General features: G+C 42.0%; 1 protein-coding gene across 4 annotated transcripts; it reads left to right on the top strand.

Annotated features, from left to right (window-relative positions):
• Positions 1 to 12,412: 12,412 nt before the first annotated feature.
• Positions 12,413 to 27,198, top strand: lyrm9 (LYR motif containing 9). 4 transcript variants are annotated; one of them, XM_060847975.1, is made up of 4 exons: positions 12,413 to 12,476; positions 16,201 to 16,359; positions 23,449 to 23,541; positions 24,910 to 27,198. In XM_060847975.1, exons 2-4 carry the CDS (start codon positions 16,234 to 16,236, stop codon positions 24,922 to 24,924), a joined length of 234 nt encoding a protein of 77 aa, XP_060703958.1. In that variant the 5' UTR covers positions 12,413 to 12,476; positions 16,201 to 16,233; the 3' UTR covers positions 24,925 to 27,198. The 4 variants fall into 4 exon arrangements, with proteins under 4 accessions (XP_060703958.1, XP_060703957.1, XP_060703959.1 ...); XM_060847974.1 differs by lacking the exon at positions 12,413 to 12,476 and adding an exon at positions 12,676 to 12,806; XM_060847976.1 differs by lacking the exon at positions 12,413 to 12,476 and adding an exon at positions 12,838 to 12,910.
• Positions 27,199 to 27,546: the final 348 nt, after the last annotated feature.

Raw genomic sequence — 27,546 nt, 5'->3', positions numbered from 1 at the left:
AGCTATAGGGAGAGGCTGAACAGTCTGGGGCTGTTTTCCCTGGAGCGTCAGAGGCTGAGGGGTGACCTCATTGAGGTTTACAAAATTATAAGGGAATGGATAGGGTAAATAGGCAAAGTCCTTTCCCTGGAGTCGGGCAGTCCAGAACTAGAGGGCATTGGTTTAGGGTGAGAGGGGAAAGATATAAAAGAGACCCACGGGGCAACTTTTTCACACAGAGGTTGGTACGTGTATGGAATGAGCTGCCAGAAGAAGTGGTGGAGGCTGGTACCAATGCAACATTTAAAAGACATCTGGATGGGTATTTGAATAGGAAGGGTTTGGAGGGATATGGACCAGGTGCTGGCAGGTGGGACTAGATTGGGTTGGGATATCTGGTTGGCATGGACGGGTTGGACCAAAGGTCTGTTTCTATACTGTACATCTCTATGACTCTAAGAGGTGGCAAATGGAGTTTAATTCAAAAAGGTGCGAGGTGATTCACTTAGGAAGGATTAACAGGAATACAGAGCACTGAGCTAATTGTAAGATTCTTGGTAGTGTGGATGAGCAGGGAGATCTCAGTGTCCATGTGCAAAGATGCCTGAAAGTTGCCACCCAGGTTGATAGGGTTGCTAAGAAAGCGTACGGTGTGTTAGCTTTTATTGGTAGAGGGATTGAGTTTCGGAGCCATGAAGTCCTGTTGCAGCTGTACAAAACTCAGGTGTGGCTGCATTGGAGTATTGTGTAGACTTGCGGTTCGCCACATTATAAGGAGGTGAAAGCATTGGAATGGGTGCAGAAGAAATTTACCAGGACATTACTAGTATGAAGGGACGGTCTTATGAGGAAAAGCTGAGGGACTTGAGGCTATTTTCACTAGAAAAAGGTTAAGAGGTGACTTAATAGAGACATACAAGATGATCAAAGGATGAGATGGTGGACAGTGAGAGCCTTTTTCCTCAGATGGTGATGGCTAGCACAAGCGGACATGGCTTTAAACTGAGGAATGATAGATATAGGACAGATGTCAAAGGCAGATTCTTTACTCAGAGAGCAGTAAGGGTGTGGAATGCCCTGCCTGCAACGATAGTAGAACTCGCCAACTTTAAGGGCATTTAAATGGTCATTGGATAAATATATAGATGATAATGGAATAGATGGGCTTTAAATCAGTTTTACAGGTCAACGCAATATCCAGGGCCAAATACTGCGCTGTATTATTCTATGTTCTACCTTTTAAATTTGTGATATTATAGACTTCAGAACTTTAATAACTGTTAATGGATTGAATGAATCAACAAAGATGAACTGTCATACATGGAAAGAAGAAGCAATAACTCTTGTCTGGAATAAACTATTAAGGGACAAGGGCAAATGTATATTGGAATTGAAAGCAATTACCATGTCTGGGAAAAGAGGGAGTGGATGTGACTTGAAAAAAGCTGGTTTGACATCCGCATGATAACTGGCTGCTTTATGCCACAAGGAAAACTGATTGCCCTATAGAATAATTTAAAGAGTTAACTGCAAGAAATCTATGTTTTCAAACAAACAGTTATGGCCAAATGCAACAAGGAATGAAGAAGCTACTTCTGATAAGAAGGCCAGCTGTAGACTTGCAGTAATTTGGATGAAACAACATTAAAAAAAAGTCATAAATAATATCGTATATAGACTTGAAGGATGAAGATCTACGTAAGAAGCTGACTTCAGAACTCCCTCTTTAGCAGAATTTTGAAGAACAACACTGCATAAGGATTCAACCCTCCCCACTTCCAGAAACAGATACTGAAGGTGGAATCATCGCCAAGTTCTACCATTATTTGGATAAAAGCCAAGTTAAGTTGTGAGGCTTAACTTGCTTACTTGAAGGATCTTATTTTGGTTGCTACATGCGATAAAGTTTAAATCATTGTTTCAGTAGTTGATTGTCTGTGAGATTTCTTAATACTTAGTCAAATTAAAGGTAATTTGCGGTGATTTATCCATAACAAATTGCCTCCGGTACTACATTTGGAAAACTGAAGCGATAAGTTTCATTTTCCACTCTCCGCTTATATTTGCTTCAGATCCCCAAATTATTTGTTATTAGTTACCTGTCCATATTATATTTTCTTCTTCATTCCCTTCACCTGATCAGATGAGAACCAAAGTATATTATTCAAGATTATCTTCCTGTTAGCATTGCACCAAAACACAGCCCTACCAATCTGCTTCACTGATTATTGAACCATCAGGAAACATATACATAGATTTTAGAAAGCATCTACTACCTACTGCAAAACTTTGGAAAACTCAAAGTTTTGAATTTGTTCTGTAAAAAGGCAATTTCGTGAAAACAGGGTTGTAGGGAGGGAAAGCAGTGATTGGAGATCCTGTGTTTTGAAATAATTCTCTGGGCACATGATGGAAAATCTTCAAAATTTCTACCCCACCTGTCTAGACAAGTATATGAAAGTACCCAGACGCAGATCAGATGTTCGTTTTGTTGTTGTCAGTATATTGGACATATCATAGGCCTATTTCTAGGTTTTATAAAACTGTAGAGTTAATACCAAAATAGTCAATGTCTGGGCTATAAGTCACAGAATCCATTTGTAAACAGTAAGTTGATTGTAAGCTGTTGCAAAAACTAACAGTGGTTAACTGAAATGTACAGAACACTAAAATTCAAATTAACATCGTAGTTAAAATGTCATCAACAAAAGCTTTATTGAGTCCTCAGGCCATCTTCCTGATGGCCTTAGGTGAAACTACATTCTGAGAAATAGAATTTTCAGCATGTTTTGAAGGGTAAGTTTAGCCATGTTCTAATTGAATGGTTTTAGGGATTGAATAATCTCCAACCATTCTTAATGATCTTTTTGACCAGGAGAAAGAAAATCAGAAAGTTGATTTCTCGTATTTCCATCAAGATATCAAATTTTGCTTGGGCTTAACAGAACCTTGCGTCCCAGAAATAGCTGGCAGGTAATATGAGACATATGCAAATACTTCTCTTCAAAGATGCAAAGCGAGCAATAACCCAATTATTGAATACTGTATCCATTACTTTTTCTTCTAATTTGATAATTGCATTTAAGTGTTCAGGAAACCAACACACCCAATTTGTTCAACAGATATTTGAACTCCTCTCCAAATGTAACTCTTGCATTGCAGCTACACCTCTCAGATCATTGCCCACTGTATACTGAGCAAAGTCACGAATAGGCCTGAGGCTGTTAATTTTGATACTGAAAACATTTTACATAAATGAGTTAAATGAGAATAGAGAAGGCATGGTTAGTAAGTTTGCAGATGACACCAAAATTGGGAGTGTAGAGAACAGTGAAGAAGAATATCTAAGATTACAAAGAGATCTTGATCAATTGGGTCAATAGGCTGAGGAGTGGCAGATAGAGTTTAATTTGGATAAATGGAAAATATTGGATTTTGGTGAAACAAACAAGGGCAGGACATTCAATTAAAAGTAGGGCCTTGGATAGTGTTGTAAAACAGACCTAGGGGTTCATGTACACAATTCTTTGAGGTTTGTGTCACTTGTAGAAAGGGTGGTTAAGAAGCTGTTTGGCATGCTTGCCTTCATTGCTCAGACCTTTGAACATAGGGGTTGGGATGTCACATTGAGGTTGTACAGAATATTGGTGAGGCCTCTTCTGGAGTTCTGACCTGTTTCTTGGAGGAATATTATTAAGTTAGAGAGGGTTCAGAAAGGATATTGCTGGGAATGAATGGTTCAAGTTACAAGGAGAGGTTGGGTAGGCTGGGACATTTTTCACTGGAGCGTAGGCGGTTGAGGGGTGAACTTCTAAAGGTTTATAAAATCATGAGGGGTACAGATAAGATGGATGGCAGGTGTCTTTTCCCTAAAGTTAGAGTTTTTAAGGCCGGGAGCATCTTTTTAAGGTGAGAAGAGAAAGATTTAAAAAAGACTTGAAGGCCAACTTTTTTACACAGAGAGTGGTTCGTATGAATAAAGAACAAAGAACCTTACAGCACAGGAACAGGCCCTTCAGCCCTCCAAGCCTGCACCAATCCAGATCCTCTATCTAAACCTGTTGCCTATTTTCCAAGGATCTGTATTCCTCTGCTCCTTACCCATTCTTGTATCTGTCTAGATATAGCTTAAAAAGCGCTGTCGTGCCTGCCTCTACCACCTCCGCTTGCAACACATTCCAGGCACCCACCACCCTCTGCGTAAAGAACTTTCCATGTGTATCTCCCTTAATCTTTTCCTCTCTCACCTTGAACTCATGACCCCTAGTAATTCAGTTCCCCACTCTGCTATCCACCCTGTCAATACCTCGCATAATTTTTCAGATCTCAATCAGGTCCCCCCTCAACCTCCATCTTTCTAATGAAAATAATCCTAATCTACTCAACCTCTCTTCATAGCTAGCATCCTCCATACCAGACAACATCCTGGTGAATCTCCTCTGCACCCTCTCTAAAGTATCTACATCCACGCAGTATTCCAAATGTGGCTGAACCAAAGTCCTATACATTTGTAACATCCTGCCAACTCTTGTACTTAATACCCTGTCTGATAAAGGAAAACATGTTGTATGCCTTCTTTACCACCTTCAGGGTACAAGAGACCTGAAAACCCAGTTCTTGCTGTATATCAATTTTTCCCAGAGCTTTTCCATTTACCACATAGTTCGTTCTAGAATTGAACCTTCCAAAATGTATAACATCACATTTGCATGGATTGAACTCCATGTGCCATTCCTCTGCCTAATTCTCCAATCTATCTATATTCTATTGTATTCTCGGACAGTCTTCTTCACTATCTCCTACTCCAATCTTAGTGTCATCTGCAAACGTGCTAGTCAGACCACCTATGCCTTCCTACAGATCATTTATGTAGATAACAAACAACACTGGTCACAGTTCTCCATTTTAAGAAACTCCCTTCCACTAATACTCTCTATCTCCTGTTGCCCAGCCAGTTCTCTATCCATCTAGCCAGTACACCCTGGACTCCATGCGACTTCACTTTCTCCATCAGCCTATCTAATGCCTTACTGAAGTCCATGTATATGACATCTACAGCCCTTCCCTCATCAATCAACGTTGTCACTTCCTCAAAAAAGTCTATTAAGCTGGTAAGACATGACCTTCCCTGCACAAAACCATGCTGCCTATCAGTGATAAGCTCATTTTCTTCCAAATGTAAATAGATCCTATCCCTCAGTATCTTCTCCAGTAGCTTCCCTACCACTGACAACAGGCTCACTGGTCTATAATTACCTGGATTATCCTTGCTACCCTTCTTAAACAAGGGGACATTTGCAACTTTCCAGTCCTCCAGGACCTCACCTGTGTTCAAGGATGCTGCAAAGGCATCTGTTAAGGCCCCAGCTACTTCCTCTCTCACATCCCTCAAAAATGTGCAATAGATCCCATCTGGACCTGGGGACTTGTCCACCTTAATGCCTTTTAGAATACTTAACACTTCCTCCCTCCTTATACTGACTTGACCTTGAGTAATTAAACATCTATCCCTAACCTCAACATTTGTCCTATCCCTCTCCACAGTGAATATCGATGCAAAGTACTTATTAAGATTCTCACCCATTTTCTCTGACTCCACACATAATTTTCCTTTGTCCTTAAGTGGGCCAACTATTTCTCTAGTTAGGTAAAACAATGACTGCAGATGTGGAAACCAGATTCTGGATTAGTGGTGCTGGAAGAGCACATTAGTTTAGGCAGCATCCAAGGTGCAGCGAAATTGACATTTCAGGCAAAAGCCCTTCATCAGGAATAAAGGCAGTGAGCCTGAAGCATGGAGAGATAAGCTAGAAGAGGGTGGGAGTGGGGAGAAAGTAGCATAGAATACAATGGGTGAGTGGGGGAGGGGATGAAGGTGATAGGTCAGGGAGGAGAGGGTAGACTGGATAGGTGGAAAAGGAGATAGGCAGGTAGAACAATTCCGGAGAAGTCATGAGGACAGTGCTGAGCTGGAAGTTTGGAACTAGGGTGAGGTGGGGGAAAAAGGGAAATGAGGAAACTGTTGAAGTCCACATTGATGCCCTGGGGTTGAAGTGTTCCGAGGCAGAAGATGAGGCAGTTCTTCCTCCAGGCGTCTGGTGGTGGGGGAGCGGAAGTGAAGGAGGCCCAGGACCTCCAGAGTGGGAGGGGGAGTTGAAATGTTGGGCCACGGGGCGGTGTGGTTGATTGGTGTGGGTGTCCCAGAGATGTTCCTTAAAGTGCTCTGCTAGGAGGCGCCCAGTCTCCCCAATGTAGAGGAGACCGCATCGGGAGCAACGGATACAATAAATGATATTAGTGGATGTGCAGGTAAAACTTTGATGGATGTAGAAGGCTCCTTAAGGGCCTTGGATAGAGGTGAGGGAGGAGGTGTGGGCGCAGGTTTTACAGTTCCTGCGGTGGCAGGGGAAAGTGCCAGGATGGAAGGGTGGGTTGTAGGGGGGGCGTGGACCTGACCAGGTAGTCACGGAGGGAACGGTCTTTGCGGAAGGCGGAAAGGGGTGGGGAGGGAAATATATCCCTGGTGGTGGGGTCTTTTTGGAGGTGACGGAAATGTCGGCGGATGATTTGGTTTATGCGAAGGTTTGTAGGGTGGAAGGTGAGCACCAGGGGCGTTCTGTCCTTGTTACAGTTGGAGAGGTGGGGTCTGAGGACGGAGGTGCGGGATGTGGACGAGATGCGTTGGAGGGCATCTTTAACCACGTGGGAAGGGAAATTGCGGTCTCTAAAGAAGGAGGCCATTGGGTGTGTTTTGTAGTGGAACTGATCCTCCTGGGAGCAGATACAGTGGAGGCGGAGGAATTACGAAAAGGGGATGGCATATTTGCAAGAGGTAGGGTAGGAAGAGGTGTAATCCAGGGAGCTGGAAGAGTCGATGGGTTTGTAAAAAATGTCAGTGTCAAGTCGGTCGTCATTAATGGAGATGGAGAGGTCTAGGAAGTGGAGGGAGGTGTCAGAGATGGTTCAGGTAAATTTAAGGTCAGGGTGGAATGTGTTGGTGAAGTTGATGAATTGCTCAACCTCCTCACGGGAGCACGAGGTGGCGCCAATGCAGTCATCAATGTAGCGGAGGAAGAGGTAGGGAGTGGTGCCGGTGTAATTACAGAAGATCAACTGTTCTACGTAGCCAACAAAGAGACAGGCATAGCTGGGGCCCATACGTGTGCCCATGGCTACCCCTTTGGTCTGGAGGAAGTGGGAGGATTCAAAGGAGAAATTGTTAAGGGTGAGGACCAGTTCAGCCAAACGAATGAGAGTGTCGGTGGAAGTGTACTGTTGGGGATGTATGGAGAGGAAAAAACGGAGGGCTTGGAGGCCCTGGTCATGGCAGATGGAGGTATAGAGGGATTGGATATCCATGGTGAAGATGAGGCATTGGGGGTCGGAGAAATGGAAGTCTTGGAGGAGGTGGAGTGCGTGGGTGGTGTCTCGAACGCATGTGGGGAGTTCCTGGACTAGGGGGCATAGGACAGTGTCGAGGTAGGTAGCGATGAGTTCAGTGGGGCAGGAGCATGCTGAGACAATGGGTCGGCCAGGGAGGTCAGGCTTGTGGATCTTGGAAAGGAGGTAGAACTGGGCAGTGCCGGGTTCCCGGACAATGAGGTTGGAAGCTGTGGGTGGGAGATCTCCTGAGGTGATGAGGTTCTGTATGGTCTGGGAGATGATGGTTTGGTGATGGGGGGTGGGGTCATGGTCGAGGGGGCAGTAGGAAGAGGTGTCCTCGAGTTGGCGTATGGCTTCAGCGGTGTAGAGGTCAGTGCGCCAGACTACCACTGCGCCCCCTTTATCTGCTGGCTTGATGGTGAGGTTGGGATTGGAGCAGAGGGATTGGAGGGCTGTGCGTTGTGAGGGTGAGAGGTTGGAGTGGGGGAAGGGGGTAGACAGATTGAGGCGGTTAATGTCCCGGCGGCAGTTGGAAATGAAGAGGTCGAGGGCAGGTAATAGGCCAGCGTGGAGCGTCCAGGTGGATGCAGTGTTTTGGAGGTGGGCGAAGGGGTCCTCGGAAGGTGGGCAGGAATCCTGATTGTGAAAGTAAGCTCAGAGGCGGAGGCAACGGAAGAATTGTTCGACGTCACAGCATGTATTAAATTCATTGATGAAACGGGGGGATGAAGGCGAGTCCTTTGCTGAGGACTGATCGTTCGTCCTCAGTGAGGGGGAGGTCTAGGGGGATGGTGAAAACTTGGCAGGGTTGGGAGCTGGGATCTGGTGTGGGCATGGAGCTGGGAGTGGGGGCGGAACCTGTAACTGGAGTTGGTGTGTTGGTGGGGGGAATGGGGGTGGAGTCATGAGCAGGGGTGGTGTTCCCCTCGGGGTTCTGGAGGGTGGGGATCATGACAGGGGGTCTGTGGGGGGCATGTCAGCAGAATGCAGGTGAGTGGCACTGGTGGGGGCAGAAGTGGTGGTGACCATGGCAGTATGGGTGGTGGAAGTCACTGAGCGTGTGGCATCAGTGATGATGTGAGGGGCGGAAATGGTGTCACGTGTGATGCATGAGGAATTGTGAGGGGTGGAAGTGGTTGTGGGAGTGGCGGAAGTGACTTCATCAATCAGTGTGGGGGTGGCAGCTGCATCAGCCGCATGGTTAATGGCATCTGAGTAGTTTCCGAGGCTAGGGGAATCTTCTGGAATGTTTGAGGAGCACTGGTTATGGAGGCGGGTAGATAAAAGTTTGTTGTACTTACAGTTTTTGATGTTTGAGATGGAATTGAAATACTGTTTTTTGAGAGTATGAATTCTCCTGAGGATGTAGTACAGAGTGGGTCCTTTGCAATTCTCAGAGAGTGTGGCCCTCAGCTGAGGCAGGGTTGACTGTAGATAGGTTAGGTGCCGGCGCATTGCCACAAGCATGGAGCAGGGGATCTTGAAGGAGAACTGTTGCCAGTGTTTTTGAATTTGTACCCTCTTGCTCCTTATAAATTCTGTCTGCTAAAGGTATTTTCTGACCCTTTTGGCCCTCTTAATTCCTCATATCAGTATGGTCCTACTTTCTTGATATTCTTCCAAAGCTTCACCTATTTTCAGTCACCTAAACCTTATGTATGCTTCCTTTTCCTCTTAGCAAGTCTCACATTTTCACCTGTCATCCATGGTTCCGTAATTTTGCCATTTCTATCCCTCATTTTCACAGGGGCATGTCTATCCTGCACTCTAATCAACCTCTCTTTAAAAGCCTCCCACATATCAAATGTGGATTTACCCTCAAACATCTGCTCCCAATCCACAGTCCCCAACTCCTGCCGGATTTTGTTATAGTTGGCCTTCCCCCAATTTAGCATTCTTCCTTTAGGACCACTCTTGTCTTTGTCCATGAGTATTTTAAAACTTATGGAATTGTGATCACTATTCCCAAAGTAATCCCCTACTGAAACTTCAACCACCTGGCTGGGGTCATTCTCACACCAGGTCCAGTATGGCTCCTTCCCAAGTTGGACTGTATGTGAAATGAATTCCAGAGGAAGTAGTGGATGCAGGTACAGTGACAATGTTTAAATGACATTTGGATGAGTACATGAATAAGAAATGTTTGGAAACATATGGGCCAAGCATAGGTGGGACTAGTTTCATCTGGGACTTTGATCGACATGGATTGGTTGGACCAAAAAGTATGTTTCCATGTTGCGTGACTCCGTGATTGCTATGACTCTATAAATACACAAAATACTTTAAATTACCTTGGAAAGGTATTTCAGCAACAGTTAAGCAAGCCATTTCACATTGTTACCATGCCATAGCAACAGGAATAGTAATTTCCACCAATGGGATGCTGCTGTAGAAGTAAACTGACATTCTGTCTACCACGCAGATAAGTAATGTTGTATGAGGTTTTCCTGCCCATGTTTGCCAGATATGTGGGATTTAAGTTCCAGAGAGGGGAATCCAAAACTAGAGAGCATAGGTTTAAAGTGAGAGGGAAAAGATTTACAAGGGACCTGAAGGGTAACTTTCTAGCGTAGAAGGTGGTGCATGCATGAAACAAACTACCAGAGGAAGTGGTGGAGTGGGTACAGTTACAACATTTAAAACGCATCTCGATGGATACATGAATAGGAAAGGTTTAGGTGAATATGGGACAAATGCTGGCCAATTGAGCTATATTAGTTTAGGATATCTGATTGGTGTGGATGAGTGGGACTGCAGGGTCTGTTTCCATGCTGTATAACTCTATGGCCGGTTGATATATCAAAGTAGTATGATCCATCAATTGTTTGAAACAGAATATAAACATCATTGAACCAGGCTGTGCTTGCACACTTAAAGAATGAGTCCACCATTAGTTATGATTCTGCAATTGGACAGCACTTACTTAATAATCTTAAAATGTCGAAAGAACAACACTAACAATCAACTTCTGATTATCAGCCAGCTTCACAATGGAATTCACTAATGAATTTAAACAAAAGCTTTGTGGATGTTCCCTGATGCACTGTCCATGGCACAACTCAACCAGTCTGAGTCTACTCACCAACAGATCAGGACAATTTTCTCAAGCAGTGTAAATTAATATTCCCTTTGAGATTTAGTATAATTGTATCTACCCTGATAAATGCAAAATGAAAAGATTCAACAGCAAGTCTCTTTGTTCAGTAATGCTGTATACAATTGGAAAATCTCAATCCTGTCACCAACCTATCACCATAATATTTATGGCAATGAGTCATTTCATGTAAATCAATGAGTGCCATGCTACAGAAGGCAGGAGGTTCCTGAATTGGGGCAAATGGGAATCCTATGTTGCTGTAAAGTGATGGAGGTTCTAGGGTAAGAGCTATAGGCAAAGAGAGGAAAAGAGAATAAGTAGATACTTTAGCCTAGAAATAGTCCACTTGACTGATTTAATTTGTGTTGGTGTGCTTTCTCTCCTGCAAAATAAACTTATAAATAACAAATTATAAATATAATTTTTTACCTTAATTTAAAATATCCCAAAGTAGCTCACAGGAGCACTATAAAGCAAAATTAAATGTCAATTCACGCAAGACAATATCACAGCAGTTATCAAAAGCCTGGTCAAGGACATGAGTTTAAGCAGAGTACTGAAAGAAAAAAAAATCCGAGATCCTAGCTTCAGGGAACTGAAGACATGCTTGCTCGGGTAAAATGATTAAAATCAGGCTCAGAATAAACTGAGTTCAGACATCTCACAGGGTTGTGGCACTGGAGAATGTTCCAGAGGCCAAGGAGGATTTCGAACAAAAGGATGAGTACTTTGAATTCAAGAATGAAAGACGCATCAAGGAGTGTCTCCACTTCTGAAACAGGAGCCCAGATTTAAAACAAAACAAAACAAAACAAAATTACACTAGTGGCTGTCTTTTGGAGAGGCCTGGATTCAAGTCCCACCTGCTCCAGAGGTGTGTAATAACAGGCTGATTAAAAATAGGTGAATATCAAGAAAAAGTATCAAGCAATGCTATAGCACTCAAACAAAAATCAATTTGCCCTATTGAGTCTGTGCTGTTCTTTTGACCTCAAACTAAATAAATGTGTTATAATTGATTAAATAACTCCATGAAGGTCAGTATCCTATCATCAATGCACCCTTTACTTACATATTCATAATGCATGACACTGACCCAGATAGCCAGAGTTGAGTCCTGGAGTAAGCAGAAATCCTGACGTGTTTTTATGCAAAAGTAAAGGGTATGCCATTCAGGGCTGAGATGAGGAAGAATTTCTTCACTCAGAGAGTTCCGAACCTGTGGAATTCTCTACCACAGAAAGCTGTTGGAGCCAGTTTGTTAGATATATTCAAGAGGGAGTTGGACTTGGCCCTTGTGGCTAAAGGAGAGAAAGTGGGAGGGCATACTGAAATTGCATGATCAGCCATGATTGTATTGAATAGTAGTGCAGGCTTAAAAGGGCTGAAAGGCCTAACCCTGCAATTATTTTCAATATCTGTTAGCCAGGAATCCCTCATTGGACCAGGTTGACAAAAATAGGTGAATATTTTTTAAAACTACCAAGGAATGCTACAGCACACACACAAAAATTGCCCCATTGAGTCTGCTGTTCTTTTGACCTTAAACTGAAGTAATGCTTTATGGGTGGTGAAATAACTCCACGAAGGCCCGTATCCCATTATCAATGCCCAATTTATTGACACATTCGTAATACATGACACTGACCCAGTTAGCCCAGAGCTGGGTCCTGGAGTGTTCCCTCTGTGATGTCTACTTGACTGACCTCACCAATGTCCCACTATGATTTCATTGAGGAAAGGCAATTTTCTCCCTCATCCCACACGGTTTATGGAAACTTGCTTATCGCAAAATAGATGCTACTTTTTTTTACCCCACAAAACACAACAAGGATTGTATATTTAACGGGGGGTTTTGGGGAGGCCAGGAATAGCGCTACTATGTCTTCCTTTTCTAGAACTTGTTCCAGGCCCCTGGCGTACGCGGTCCCTTTAAATAGGCCGCTGACCGTGGACTCTAAGGGAGGCGGCGCTATTGCTGCTCTGGGTCGGGGTTCTCATAGGCCGGTGGCTGGAGGTAAGTGAGGTCGGTGTTTACCTGAGCGGCAGGTTCGGACGAACTGTCCCGCTCCATTGAGGATCGCTAACGGTCACTACGCGGAGCGCGAGCTCGGGCGGTTGCCCCTGGTTGCCGAGCCCGAGGCCTGCTCTGGTTGCTCTTGGTTACTGGGGCCTGCGCTGTATTTTGACGGGCAGGGTCCCTTCCTTTTGTGAAGGCCTGGTTTGGATTGGTGCTGGGATTAGTCGGGAAGGATGATGGAAGCCCTCTTCATGCGGCTCGACAAGATCCCAGCCCCTCGACGCGAACTCGTCACCTTTTATAGGTGCCTTCCCTGATGTCCTTATGGTACCTTGTACGACTTGACTGAAAACGAACGTGCATTTCCATTACGCCTTTCCGAACCTTCAGGACGTCCCAAAGTGTCTAGGAACCAGTAAAGTGTTTTTAAAGTGCGGCCGTTTGTTTTGGTTTGGGAGATGTGTTGGCTTTTTTTTATCTGTGCACAGCAAGATCTCACAAGTAGCCATTTGTCAACGACCAAGCAGTCTGCTTTTCAGTGATGTCGATTTCGAAATAGATGTTTGAACGGATTCTGGGGATGGCTCCTGTTCTTTTCCAGGTTCATAGATTTTTTCCCTCCCTGTGTTTTTGGGATGCTGGGGGAGATGGATGAGGTTGAAATTCCAGTATCATAGCTGTACTTGAACAAGTCCGCGAGGGTCATTGCTAGTTCTGGATCACAGGTCTTCAGTGTTACTGCTGGCCTGTTGTCAGTGCCCATTGCGTTTGGTGCATCCAGTGCACTCAACCATTTCTTGATTTCATGCAAACTGAGTCAAATTGACTGAGAACTGCATGATGAGGTCCAAATGGGTCATTCATTTGGCACTTCCAGTTGATGCCTGTTGTGGGAAGAGCTTAACTAGAGGTAGTCAATAAATGTGTCATGAAGAAATCCAGTAATGTGATGTGTAACTGGCTACCACAGGAGCGGTTGAAAGCTAAAAGTATAGGTGTATCATGAAGGAAACATTTGACAAGCATGTGAGGGAAATGTGAATACTCAGTTTAAATCTTGAACAGTGGAGACCCTCCGGTGTGTTAGAAATGCTGGCAAGGACTGATTGGGTTAAACGGCCTATTTCTTTTCTCAGATGGATGCAAGAGTTCGCATTTGGAAGATTGTTGTGGCTTCAGTGTAACACCCCTTCCAAAACTCAGTACCTCAAACAACCTGTTACTTTTGTGTTATTTCCCTGAGTGTGTCATTTGGGGGTTCTGTACTTGTGTCTCAGCATTGTATCCCCAATTTTTGGTGTCAGGTAAAAATGTATTTATTGTACTAAGTTTGCATCTCCTCTGCTTCCTCAGACTTTAAAAATATTAGAAATCTGAAGTAAGATAACAAGATGTTGTATATTTTCTCTGCATATGGACAACAATTCTCAGATCCAGAGAAAAAAGTTTGATGTTTATCCCTTAGTATATCCCTAAAATGTTAATTTTATCTTTTTAAAAGAATGCTGCAGATCTCCTGTGAACATTCCACTTCCAACATTTTTTCAGTTGCCATTTCAGCTTCTTGAACTCCCTGCCAGTCATCTGGCAAGATAAGCTTACAGTGCCATAAGAAGAGGTTTCCAGGATTCTGACATTTTGTGAGATCAAAAGTCAGCTTGACATGTAGCTTGGAAGGGAACTTGAGCTTGGTGTTCCTATGTATCGGCTCCCTTTGTCTTTTTTTGTGTTAGAGGTTATAAGTTTGGAAAATGTTGTTGAAAGAGCCTTAGTAAACTGTTGCAACGAATCTTGTATAAGGCAAATACTGCTGCCATTGTTCGTAGGTGGTTGACGGCCTAAAGTCGATGAATTGGGCACTGATCAGTAAGCTGGTTTGTTCTGAATGGGGTTTAGCTTCCTGTGCATATCCAGGCAAGTGAAAAATATTCTTCCATGTGTCTGATTTTGTGGCTTGTAGATAGTGGATGATATTTGATAAGCCAAGGACAGTTTACTACTGCAAAATTACTAGTCCTTGATTTGTTCTTGTGACCAGAGTGTTTGTATAGCTTAGTTCAAGCCAAAGATTCTGAAAAATGATAGCCCTCAATGTTGATGATGGAAATTTTGGTGATTGCAATGTTTGAATGTCAAGTGTGGATAGTTAGTTTCTCTCTGGAGATGGCAAGTAGGATTGAGTATTAATCAGTCCGAGCCTGACTCTTGTTCTAGTTTTGTTGCATATGGACGTGTACTTGAGTTGCAAATGGTACTATATACTGTAACCATTGGTGAACATCCCCACTTCTGATTGATGGAACATGACTGAAGCAACTGAAAGTTGTTGTCCTGAGGCACTGCTGGCTGAGATGATTGGGCAGCACGGTGGCACAGTGGTTAGCACTGCTGCCTCACAGCGCCTGAGACCCGGGTTCAATTGCCGACTCAGGCGACTGACTGTGTGGAGTTTGCACGTTCTCCCCGTGTCTGCGTGGGTTTCCTCCGGGTGCTCTGGTTTCCTACCACAGTCCAAAGATGTGCAGGTCAGGTGAATTGGCCATGCTAAATTGCCCGTAGTGTTAGGTAAGGGGTAAATGTAGGGGTATGGGTGGGTTTCGCTTCGGCGGGTCGGTGTGGACTTGTTGGGCCGAAGGGCCTGTTTCCACACTGTAAGTCTAATCTAATCTAATCTCCAACACCCATGACCATCTTTTGGTGCTATGTATGATTCCATGAGTTTCAACCAAACTACCCCCAACTCCCCTTCCTTTCCTCCCCTTATGAGTAGAACAGTCATTGTCAATGACCTTCATGAGTTCATATAGAATCATAGATGATTTTTTTTCTTTTTCGTTCCATCTTTTGACCCCAGCTGTAATGAGGTCAAGAGCCAAATGACCTTGGCAAAACCCAAACTAAGCATCTGTGAGGCAATTATTGCTATGTAAATGCTGCTTAATGGCCACTGCCAATAATATCTTCCATCTCTTGATCTAGAGTAGATGTTGGGAAAATAATTGGTGAGATTATATTATCCTTTTTTTTGGATCGGTATGTTCTGTCTACACACAATCTTCCACAGGCTGAGGATGGTTGCAAGTGCTTCAGCTTTGCCTTCAGCACTGATGTGCAGAGCTCCTCTGTCATTGAGGATTTGTGGGGTTGCGGGGGGCAAGCCTTCTCCTCCTCCAGTTAGTTGTTTAATTATCATCCATCCATTTACAACTGGACGATGCAGATCAGATCACTCCTTTCACATGGTCAATTAATAGTGAAAAATAAGTCCAAACTTGCCATTAGAGGTCATGTCCCATGAATGAATTCAAAGTTCTGTTTTGAGGGCTTGAAGATATTTTCCCCTTTTTTTACTGAAAGTTAAAAGAAGTTTACAAAAATGATGTTTGTGAAAGTACATAATGGTCGTTTAATACATGATCTTAATATATCATTACATTCAGTTAAGGTAACACAAATTATGCTGAATTTTGAAAAGAAAATCAGTGATTTACAGATATGATATCAAAACTTTTTTGCTGTGTTGAAAGAACGGAACCATTTAACAAATGTTTCTACTTTCTGTTAGTCCAACGTCTGTTAGAAAATGCATAAAAATAGACTTGCACAAGATCCATAAATTGACCTAAATAAGTATGCTTTATGGGTGAGGTATTCGTCAAGTGTTTTCCAATTCCTTGTTGGATCCAGTAAGCTGACACACACTACAACTTGTGCATTTTAGGTTGGAGCATTGAATGATCAAAGAAAGCATAGAATGCCCCCTTTGCCAGGTGCAGAACTTGTGCAGACACCTGTCCAGTTATATCGGTATCTCCTTCGATGCTGCAAGCAACTTCCTGCAAAAAACATACAGCAACATTACAAACATGCAGTACGGCAGGTTTGTAAACTGTTGAAGATCCATTTTTTTGTGTAATGGTTTGTTTAAAAAAAACTTTTTTTGATTCTCAATTATCAATTCTGAAAATGTTGGTGTCTGTAGAAAGAAGGACAGTTGGATAATGGGATATAACAGCACAGAAGAGCATTTTAAAAATGAACCAATTCCTCCAACTTACAAGGTTTTATGATTCTGAACTTTCATTTCTAGCTTATACACATGATTTGGAATGAAAAATTAGGAAATACGGACATCAGTCTTTTTTTTTTCGTATAATTTTAATGTTACTTGGATCTTTCTTCCAAATACAGTAATTTGAATCTGTAGTCCTCCAGTTATAATGAAGGAATACAATAAGTCTAACCCATTCAGCACTTTGAGTTTGTTCAACTAATCGATATTGCTGGTCTCTATCTGAGCTACTTTTGATACCCTGATCTAGCAAAAAAATCGATTGATCTCAAAGTGATTGATTGAATTAGAAATGGCTTTTTGCAGAACTGTCTCCCATTTCTACTGACCTTTGCATGAAAAGCTTTTTCAAACTTCCAAGGAATCTGGTTCTGAGATTAAGGTTATATACCCTTGCCCCAGGCTTATCCACACCTGTTAAATACACTCTCCCCATCTCCCTTTATGAATTAATTTATGAGTCGTAAAAACCTAAGACAAATTAGATTATCCTTTTACAATCTAGGGAATACAATAGCTGTATTTGTGTCCAGTGCCACAATAGGAGGAGTACTGTGTATGCATATACAGAAATTAAGCAACATTTCATGCTATGAGAGTAAAATAGAAATCTGCTCCTTAATATTGAGCAGTTTAGAGTGACCTAGCAGATTGTGGGGAAAAAAAATCTTTTTGTTCTGGATGCAACTGTAAAGCAAAAATTTCTTGCAGTTAATGGCAGAGAGAAGGGTAATAGAATACAATAGAGGGACAAATCCAGACTGCACTCAGTCTGTGTGCTATTTGTATTGCACAATTAAAACAAAATGCTTTTGGGTAATCTGAAATATTCATTAGATTTCCTGATGTTTGCACCTCAATCCTCACTGCTTTACAAGACAATTAATTTAAAAAGCTGTTCTTTTTGTCACTCGCACTGTCTCGCGTGCGCTCGCTCTGTCTTCCTCCCTCCCGCGCGCGCGCGCTCTGTCTCTCTCCCCCTCCGCGAGCGGGAGAAAGACAGTGCGCGCGCGCGCAGGCGCGGGAGGGAGAGACAGCGCACATGGGAGGGTGAGCACCTGTGCGCGGGAGGGAGAGGGCGCGCGGGTTTGGAGGGAAGGGCGCGCGCACGGGAGAGAGAGCGAGACAGAACGCGCGCGCAAGGTCTCGTTTGCTCGCGCTCGTGCTCTGTTTCGCTCGTTCGCGCGCGCGCTCGGTCTTGCTCGCTCGCATGTTTTGCCTCTCTCACGCGCACGCTCTTAATCGCTCTCGCGCGTGCTCTATCTCTCTCGCACGCGCGAACTCTATCGCTCTCTCTCTCGCGCACGCTCTCTCGCGCACGCGCGCTCTATTTCTCTCGCGCGCACGCACCCGCCCGCTCTATCACTCTCTTGCGCTCGCTATCTCTCGCGCGCGAGAGCTCTATCTCTCTCTCGTTGACGCGCGCTCTATTTCAGTTTAGCTCAGTTGGCTGAATTGTTGGTTTACAGAGCAGTGTGATGTCAACAGTGTGGGTTCAATTCCCATCGCCTGTTTGAGGGTTACATGAAGGGCTTTCCTTCTCAATCTCTTCTCATCCCTCTCTCTCTCTCTCTCTCTCATGAGAGAGCAGCCCCTATGATCTGGTAAGACTGTAATGACCCAAAACAGCATGTGCACTTCCATGACTTTTGATTCCTATCAGCACTGAGTTTTGCATTTAGTTTAAGCTGTTAGTGCAGATGCTAGCCCATTGTTCCAAGGCAACAATAGATTAGGAGGAATTAGGAGATGAAGCCAGCTGCTCAGTGGAAGACTTCAGCAGATTAGGAACATTGGGCAGGAAGCAGCATTGAGTTAAGAGCACCAGTAAAACATTGTTAAAATGAGGAAGTTTCAGATCACATCAGGAAACCTCATTGCCCACTTATGAAGTTTTTAAATCAATGTTCCTGTTACTTTACTGGTCTTAAGCTGTGAGTACTCAATTTTATTTGACTAAGCACTTAGAGTATTGCATAATGTTCTGGTCACTGCATTATAGGAAGGGTGTGGAAGCTTCAGAAATGGTTCAGAAGAGATTTACTAGAATGTTGTCGTGTACGGAGGGAAGGTCTTACAAGGAAAGACTGAGGGACTTTAGGCTGTTTTCATTAGGGAGGAGAAGGTTGAGAGGTGACTTAATTGAGACATATAAGATAATCAGAGGGTTAGATAAGGTGGATAGTGAGTGCCTTTTTTCTTCATGGTGATGGCTAGCATGAGGGGGCATAACTTTAAATTGGGGGGTGATAGATACAGGACAGATGTCAGAGGTAGTTTCTTTACGTGGAGTAGTAAGGACGTGGAATTACCTGCCTGCAACAGTTGTAGACTTGCCAACTTTAAGGACATTTAAATGGTTGTTGGATAGATATATATGAAAATGATGTGCTGTAGGTTAGATGGGTTCGCAGGTCCACACATGGAGGGCCGAAGGACCTGTACTGCCTTGGTATGTTCTGTGTTCTATGTTAATTACCACTGAGGCAACATTAGGAAGAATTGCTTTTACCAATCCCTCAGAACCCTAGTTTTAAATGGGGTAAAGCAACGAATAAGGATAACACCACTGTTCATAGCATCTGGGCACCCCAGGCCAGCTGAATAAATTCTGTGAATTGGGTTGTTTACCTAAAATTGCTTCACTGCATTCATTCAGTCTGTGACACATTCACCATTGAGTAATGGCATGAGTAATCTTTCTAATTGTGGCAGTAAGATCACAGCTTGTTCATTTGGGTTTTTAAATTGAGATTAATTCTTTAAGCTTCAAATATTTATGAACAAAATTTAAATTGTTTGGTTGAGACTGCTCAACCTTTTTTAGTAATGCTCACAGTCTCCCAACCCAGAGTTTATGATGAAACCCTAGTTATGACTAACCTTATGTCACATCTTTTGCACACATCATGGATGGGAAATCATTTTCTGAGAAGAGGAAGTCTGTGAACAGTCTCACGATACAGAAATTGATACCTTTTGATCTTCGCGATGTCTGGGAAAGCTTCAGCCTAGATATTTGCTTCCTTGTGTAAAATCGGAAACAAAGTAAACACTGTGAAACAAGTATGATTTGTGAACCTTCCTGAGCTCAAATGAATATCACCAATGGCATCTTCTGGTTAGACATATCCAGTTACAGACCTTTCTCTATATGAAAGTCCATGCATAACAGTAGGATTAAAATCACTGCTGCACCACCCATGTTTAAAAAGGCAGCTGATGCTCGTTATTTAGGTTATCTTATGAAAGTTCAGGATAGGCCATCATTTGGAAAGTTGTCCACTTTAGAATCTATATAGCTTAACATTAATTTGTATTTCTATATTGTGTGTGTGTGTGTGTGTGTGTGTAGAAGGGAAGTTATAGTTTTTCTTTCATTTGAGTCCTGAAAGTGGTAACAGGTGTCATACAGTTTGAAATGCATTTAAATGAGACTTCAAAAAAATCTGTGCAGTAAATAGCTTAGTGTGACAGGAGAGAAAGATGGAAGTGTTTCCTGTCTAACTGCTGCTGATCCCAATGTGCTGACACAACTATTCTTACAGAATTGTGACCGCAGCACTAATGATCCCTGGTTTGGTTTGAACCTTTGGCCATGGTTTCAATAAATTTGATTTGGGAAAATCTGAAACAGGACAGGCACTGTGAGCAGTCAGCTCTTCAAGTGAAGATTTAGCAAAGTCTGCCACAAAGTGTGCTGCATGTATGTGGGATTTTGACAGAATGGACCCTTTTTTTTAAAATCCTAGGTATGTAACAAGCCATGTTGCACCAAAACCATAGGAGATTGTAGGTGCAATAGAATTACTGAAACCTTGTTTTCTCCTTTCATCTCCCACATCAGCCATGGAAGACAGTATTGCATTAAAGAGAGCATATTTCCAATGCTTGTAGCTCAAGAGAACAGAAGTCAGATCCAAGCTTTTGTTCATCCTTTTGAACCTTGATTGTCTTTCATATGTGATCTTTAAAAGTCACAATTCTGATTATTTCTGCTTCAGAAATGGCTATGATTAATCTGCCATGACATAGTCAAGATTGCTTGTGACTAGGATTTGTGCCCTCACAAGTAGGCACTGTGTATAGGTCACTATGATTTACAAATGTCTCTAACCTATATATACTGTGTAAGTGCCTTAATTGCCACATGAAGGACTATGTATTGTTCACAATTGGAGCCTGTGTGCGCAGAGGGAAAGAAGCTTACGTCACCCACTTTGACTTTGGCAGCCACTTTGCATTGCCATTTCACATGTGACCCAGATGAGAACGGAAGACAGCACAGGTGATCTTTGGCAGAGTGAGTTGCGGGATTTCCCCCTTACCCCAAGACCTTCTTGTTCCTTTCTTTCTTGCAATCTCCATTGACCCCATCAGTTGAGTTATTCTTATCCTTTCTTTTATATTTGCAGCTCCAAACATGTATCCCCTGAGTCCAGCCCTACAGCTCGACCATGCCAACCATGCACTGCACTGTTTTAATCCTTCCCTACCCCAGTCCAAAATCAGGTTGGTAGTGACTGTTAATGACACCCCCACCCACAGTAAAACATGTCCTTCATGAATTATAGTTTTTTTAAATTAAATCAACCTGTTAGATGTTGTTATTACCTACTTCCAGAATAGGTGGAACTTGGACAGGGACTTCTAGCTAATTAGTAGGGACGCTACCACTGCATCTCCCACAATTTCATATGTTGATTTGCCTCCCTTCACAATTATTGTTCCTCTTTAAATCCCGGCATGCTGCCTGCAATCCCTAAATTGATAATTCCAACTTGCCTACCATAGCACTGACCCTGATTTTTGTTTTTTTAAAAACTCGACTTTTAGTGAGCAGACCTGTAGGATTGTGTGCGGCCCTATCCCCTTCCCTGACTGACACCCCTGAATGACCACTGTGCAGCTCAGCAACTGGTTTGGACTGGGGATTGAGCGTGTCCCATTCCCTGGATTGCAGTGATGCAGAAACTCTGGCCCTGACTGCTACAAGTGACCAACTAACCGTGTCTAAATTCCTGAACTGAAATTGATTGCTGCTCTTGATCTACTTCCTGGCTGAATTTTTCCCTTTGACAGAAGACTGCACCCCCTTAGACTTGGAGAGGATGCCATTGTTCTGAAACAATGTGTGCTTGTTTCGCAGGCTGCTGCCATGTGCTATAGGCATGGCATTGATGCAGTGTGATCTGGTCAAGAACATGTCTTCCTCCATGACTGATCAATGCAGACAACAATGACAAAACTGCCTAAATCTTTGTTTGAACTAAAAGCCAGTGCACGACATAAATACTGTGAACCTGTAAGTTCTAAATGAGTAAAGCACAAAAAAGGCAACACAAGGCTGTAACCATCCAAGTGGGTGCTAAGAGAGTGAGTGAGGAGCATTGAGGTTCACTGTGTTCCATCGTGTGAGATAGGTACTTGTCCTTGCACACAGTGGCCTGGCATCAGCATTGCAATGAGCAGTACCGGTGCACTACACAATACCTCTTTGAAGGAAAGAATTGTATTTTAAAATGGATTGATCATGTGGTGAGGTTGGTGCACAATCAGTGCGATCTGCTGGAAATGTGTTTTCTGCTCAATGTGGGCCTTGATTACCTGGAGATGTTTGGGACTACGGTCCAAATAGATGCCCACAGCAGCAAGTTTTGAGCTGCAGCTGCTAGGTACCTGTCCTTACTTTCATTTCGGGATTTATCAGGCAAGTTTTACTCCTCAATGTGGGAAGGTAGGAAATTTCATAGAAACTAGGTGAAATTAAGTACTAAGAGATGTTTGGCCTCTCTCATGAGTCTGTAAGTAAAAACTGTTCTTATTTGTGAAAGGTTTGCGAAAGGGCGAGAGGGCCCAGATTTAAGACTTTTCTCAAAAAAGCTTAAATAATATGACTTAAAAAACAACCACACAGCAAATTATTAAGTCTAGAATAAACTGTCTGACAGTGTGGCTGGGGCAGATTCATTTTGAAGGATTCGAAATGGAATCGGGGGTTAACAGAAAAAGAAGACTGTTAGGGAGAAGGCAAGAGGATGGCACTAAGGGCACTACTCATTTAAAAAGCTGGTGCCAATATGATGAGCTAAATAGTGCCCTGCAATGAAACAATTGTGACCTACAAAATATTGAGCCAAGACCCATTGAAGTTTAGAGTACTGCATGGCAATCACCTACATTTGAATACGATTCCTTATTATTTTGACAATGTGAATGCTGGGAGGATGTTCCCTGCAGTGGGGAAAATCTAGAGCAAGGAACACAGTTCAAGAGAGCGAACTTTTCTGAGAGTTGTTAATGTTCGGTAGTCTCTGTCCAAGAGAGCAGTGGAGGATGGGTCAATGAATATATTCAAGGCTGAGTCAGAAGGATTTTTAGTTGCCAAGAATCAAAGACCATGTACAGGAGGCAAGAAGTGGAGTTAAGGTCACAACCAGATCAGCATGTTCTTATTGAATGGGGGATTGATGGGTCAAATGGCATTCCCCTACTTCTGTTTCTTATGATCTTGCCTTCTTTGTCTTTTTTTCTCACTTGTACTTAAGCCTAGAGGTGATGGGGTGAATTTATAGTTTGGCTTCATATTATCTGGCATGCCTTAGTTTAAACTATGTTTTTAAAACATGCACTAATCATTTTTTTTTCTTTTAAGTATTACATTTGCTGAGATTTTATTTATAACGGAAAACACTGTTGTTTTGAAAGACATTGAACCCCTTTTACAGCTAAGGAGACAACTAATATCAGGGATAGTCCAACTCCATAAATACAATGATGTCACCAGTGTCATAATTATGTTAGTTTTGTTACCCAACAGCTGCATTTCTATTTTTTTTGAGAAATCAATGAATAAAACCTAATGAAAGGTAAATTCAGTAACATTACACTTTGCAGAATTTTAAGGTTCATGCAGATGAAGATGATCCAGAAAGAATCAAACAGATTATCAAAAGAGCAATTGAAGATGCTGACTGGATCTTGTCTAAAGTAAGTATGCTTTCTCCATTTTTGCCATTGAATTTCTAGATAATGTATCAAAGTGTTCTTGCACTGATAATGTGCCATCCAGAGCAAGGATCAGTACTGCACCCAGCAAAGACATACTGTATAACAAAGAATGAATTGTTGGGAAAAGATCTACCTCTATCTCACAGTGTACTCTTCTCATTTAACAAATTATTATCCTCAGTTGTTGTGTCACATTGGACATGCACTTCTTGTTGTCACACTTTGTCTACATTTATGATTAAACGTTTTAATTGTCAATATAAAGGGAGCATTAGAATCATGACTCCGATTCACTGTTATCAATTTCAATGGTACCTTTTTAATTCCAAATGTTATATCCTGGGAGGTTGGAGAATGGACGGCCTAATGGTAATACTGCTAATGATCTGGGGATCTGAGTTTGAATACTAGCATTGTGGATGGTGAAATTTGGGTTCAATAATGTAGAAATTAGTATATAATGATGACTATGAAAATGTTTTTTGTTGTCATTAAAACCCATCTGATTCACTAATGCCCTTTAGGAAATGAAATCTGTTGTCCTTACCTGGTCTGGCCTAAATATGACTCCAGACGTACAGCAGTGTGGTTGACTCTTACCTGCTTTCTGGGCAATAAGGTTGGGCAGTGATGGCTGATCTGGCCAGTGACACCCACATCCCATGAATTAATTTTAAAAAAACGTGCATGGCATCTCTGTGTAGGTCCGAGTTCATCAAGAACTTGCCAACTAGGACTAACAAGAATATGACTGAACAACCAAAAGTGGCCTCTGTCAAAAGCATGAAAGCTTCCATATATGCGACCAACAGCTGGGGGTTCTACATGCTACAAATGAATTCATGGTGCTTAAGTTGCACCATGAGAGAGACAGAAATAAAAACAGAAAGTGTTGCAAAATACACAAGTTGGTCAACATTATTTCAGGAACAGGACAGCAGAATCTGAGCTGACATCCGCATGTTTCCTTTTCTTCAAATAGTTTATAGTCGTGTGTTGAATGAGTTTCTCTGCACAGCGTTCCTGATTTTTGGTCTGCTGTTAGATACATCAGAGATGAGCACAAACTCAAAACTGCGGTGTTCACTTCCTATATTGTGAAGGTGCTGGTATTGGACTGGGGTGGACAAAGTCAAAAATTACAGGACACTGGGTTATAATTTAACAGGTTTATTTGAAAACACAAGCTTTCAGAGCTTGATTCGTACTTCAGGTTGGACTATAACCCGGTGTTATATGATTTTTGACCATTTCCTGTAAGGAATGGGGTTGAGTCAGCTACATGTCCGTTTTTTATTCACATCTGCTATTTAACCTGTTTTGTTTGTTTTTAATTTTGTTTTGCAGTATAAAAAAAAATGAAGCTGAAGAAATTAGAAAAAGATCCAGAGTCCAAGCAAACAAAATAACAAAAGATACAAGATTTTTGTTATAAAGATGCAGGGTCACTCGTAAGTCGTGACTAAATAGACAGCCATTTACTTAACACTGAATACTAAAGATTAATAGGAACACGGTCATTGTAGATATATTAAGAAGGTTTACACAGGGAGCAAACTTAAATTATAGAAATAGACAAAGATACTTTCAGTTCAGGGTTGTAATCTATTTCTGAAGGTGGATAATACCATGTTTTATAAATTTTAATTGACATTAGAGACTTTGAACTTTCAGCTGTTTCTAAGACGTTTTGTCATGGATCACTTAACAAGCTATCGTGCCAGAGTTTTGAGAACTGTCACTCTATAATGCAATTCACATTCAGATCTTGCTGCCTTCAAGCACAGATTAAGCAACTGACTTTTTTTAAAAGTATTCTTGATGGTCCAATTATAACTGGACCATGTGTATATTCTCCTGAATGTTCCATAAATGTAAACGTTTGTTTTATATTAAGTATTGTTTTGCAGCCATCTTTGGAGTTGGTCAGAGCATAGGTATGTCATGTCATGTGTGTGTTAGTTCTGTTCCATTGATTTTTTTTTCCCAGAGTGTGGTGAGAGGCCTGCATTTATGTATCATTTCAAACCTAATTATAATCGCACTTATAAAAGTTATTTATTTTATCTTTTTTAAAAGTTTCCTGACTTAGGGAAAATATTATCAAGGTTCCTGAGACCTCACATTTTCAAGAAACCTTGTCTGGTAATCTCCACTTGGAAGTAATGCAGTCGATCCCATAATTCCTAATATGACTTCCTTTAGAAGTAAAGCAAAACTGCAAAATGACCAGTCTGTATGAACATGACGATGGGGATCTATTTATTGAGTTTTCAGTTTAGGTTACAATAGACTTTTTTTCTCATGCATGAATTCCGATAACATTGTAGATTGCAAAACAGGATAACAAAATTGTAAATCAATTTAAGTCTTTTGTTACTAATTCCTGTAAATCCCTTAAATGAATGGCTGTGATGAATTTTGATGTGTGACTGAATACAGCACTAGCAGAACTGCTCCACTGATAAAAATGTAATGGGATCATTTACATTAGGACTGGATCACCGTTAAATTATTTGTCCAAATGACAACATTCCAGATAACAACCAACCAACCAATCAACCATTCAGTAGTGCAATAAAATGTCATGCAAGATTGTGAATTTTTGATTTCTGGATTCTCTGTGGTAGATTTTCCACAGCATGGTTGAATTGTAAATGGGCCAAGCTCATCAGTTGCCCATGCTGAGTACTATCAGTCTGGTTGAAAACGCAGAGTCAAAAAGTGTGCTGCTGGCAAAGCACCGCCGGTCAGGCAGCATCAGAGGAGCAGGAGGGTCGATGTTTCAAGCATTAGTTCTTCCTCAGTATGATGCTGCCTGTGCTTTTTTCCCGGCACCACACTTTATGACATATCCCCAGCATCTGCAGTCCTCTTTTTCTCCCTGGTTGAAAATGTATTATAGGGAGTCGCAGTGCCCTTGTTTAAAGGAGAAGCAATTCAGAGCACTTCTACCCCTTGTTGGGATAATGGGGGGAAAAGCTAATGTTTGTGCCATTTTGTATGAAGCCATTATCAAGGAGAAGAGGGACATTATAGAAATGGTGTTGTGAGAAAGGTTGTGTTTATTAACTGGAATCTAACACTTCTCGTCAGAATACATGTCAGATGTTAATATTTCAGTCTTGTTTATTTTAGCTGGTTTGATAATATTCTCAGCACTGAAACTTAAAGATTTGAGTTCAAGGACTGCTCCAATCAATGGGTACAATCTTGAATGACGAGTTGTTACTTGGACAAATTATTTAACTGTGATCCAGTCCTCGTGTATGTAAATGGTCCCATGCACTTTTATCAGTGGAGCAGTTCTGCCAGTACACACAACAAAACTTCAACGTGGTCGTTTTTTTTTCAATAAATACTCAAGGTCTCACATCATCTGTGGAGAAAGAGAAAAAGTTTTGTTTTAAGTCTATGGCCTTTTCATCAGAACTGATTTGTGTACAGCAAGGTCTTTAAGCACCAACTTAATTGCTGAATGGCGATTGATCTTGGCTGAATAGCAGTAAAATGATTTTGGTTCTGGAGCACTAGCTGGAAACTGTATAATAAATCTTATTGAAGGTTCCAAAGTAAATATTGAAATATACTAGATCGGCTTGTACCACACGTCATGAGACTTATTGTTCAATCTATTGCCAAATAAAATTGTTTATCTGGTACTTAAGTGTTCATGTATGTTTTTTGTGTGTGTGTGTGTGATCAGCCATTCATCTCATTGTGTCACAGTGACACAGCATAACATTGCAAAGTTGCTGAAAACTCTAAGATAAGAAGAGAATGGTAACAATTTCCCACCTTCCATAACTTACCTTCCCACCACACAATAAATCGTAAATCTCTCAGGTTGCATTGTAACATTAGAAAGGCTTTATTGATGACTGTCTGCAAGAAAGAATTATTTAGTTTCTGGGATGGGGACCATCAGAACTTCCAACTTGGATTTTGAGCTGCATGTTGGAGTACACACAAGTGTTTAAAGCC

Source organism: Hemiscyllium ocellatum, chromosome 31 (assembly GCF_020745735.1).
Source record: "Hemiscyllium ocellatum isolate sHemOce1 chromosome 31, sHemOce1.pat.X.cur, whole genome shotgun sequence".
Classification (NCBI taxonomy): domain Eukaryota; kingdom Metazoa; phylum Chordata; class Chondrichthyes; order Orectolobiformes; family Hemiscylliidae; genus Hemiscyllium; species Hemiscyllium ocellatum.
The sequence above is the reverse complement of the archived record's forward strand: the minus strand, read 5'-3'. Positions and strand labels throughout refer to the sequence as shown.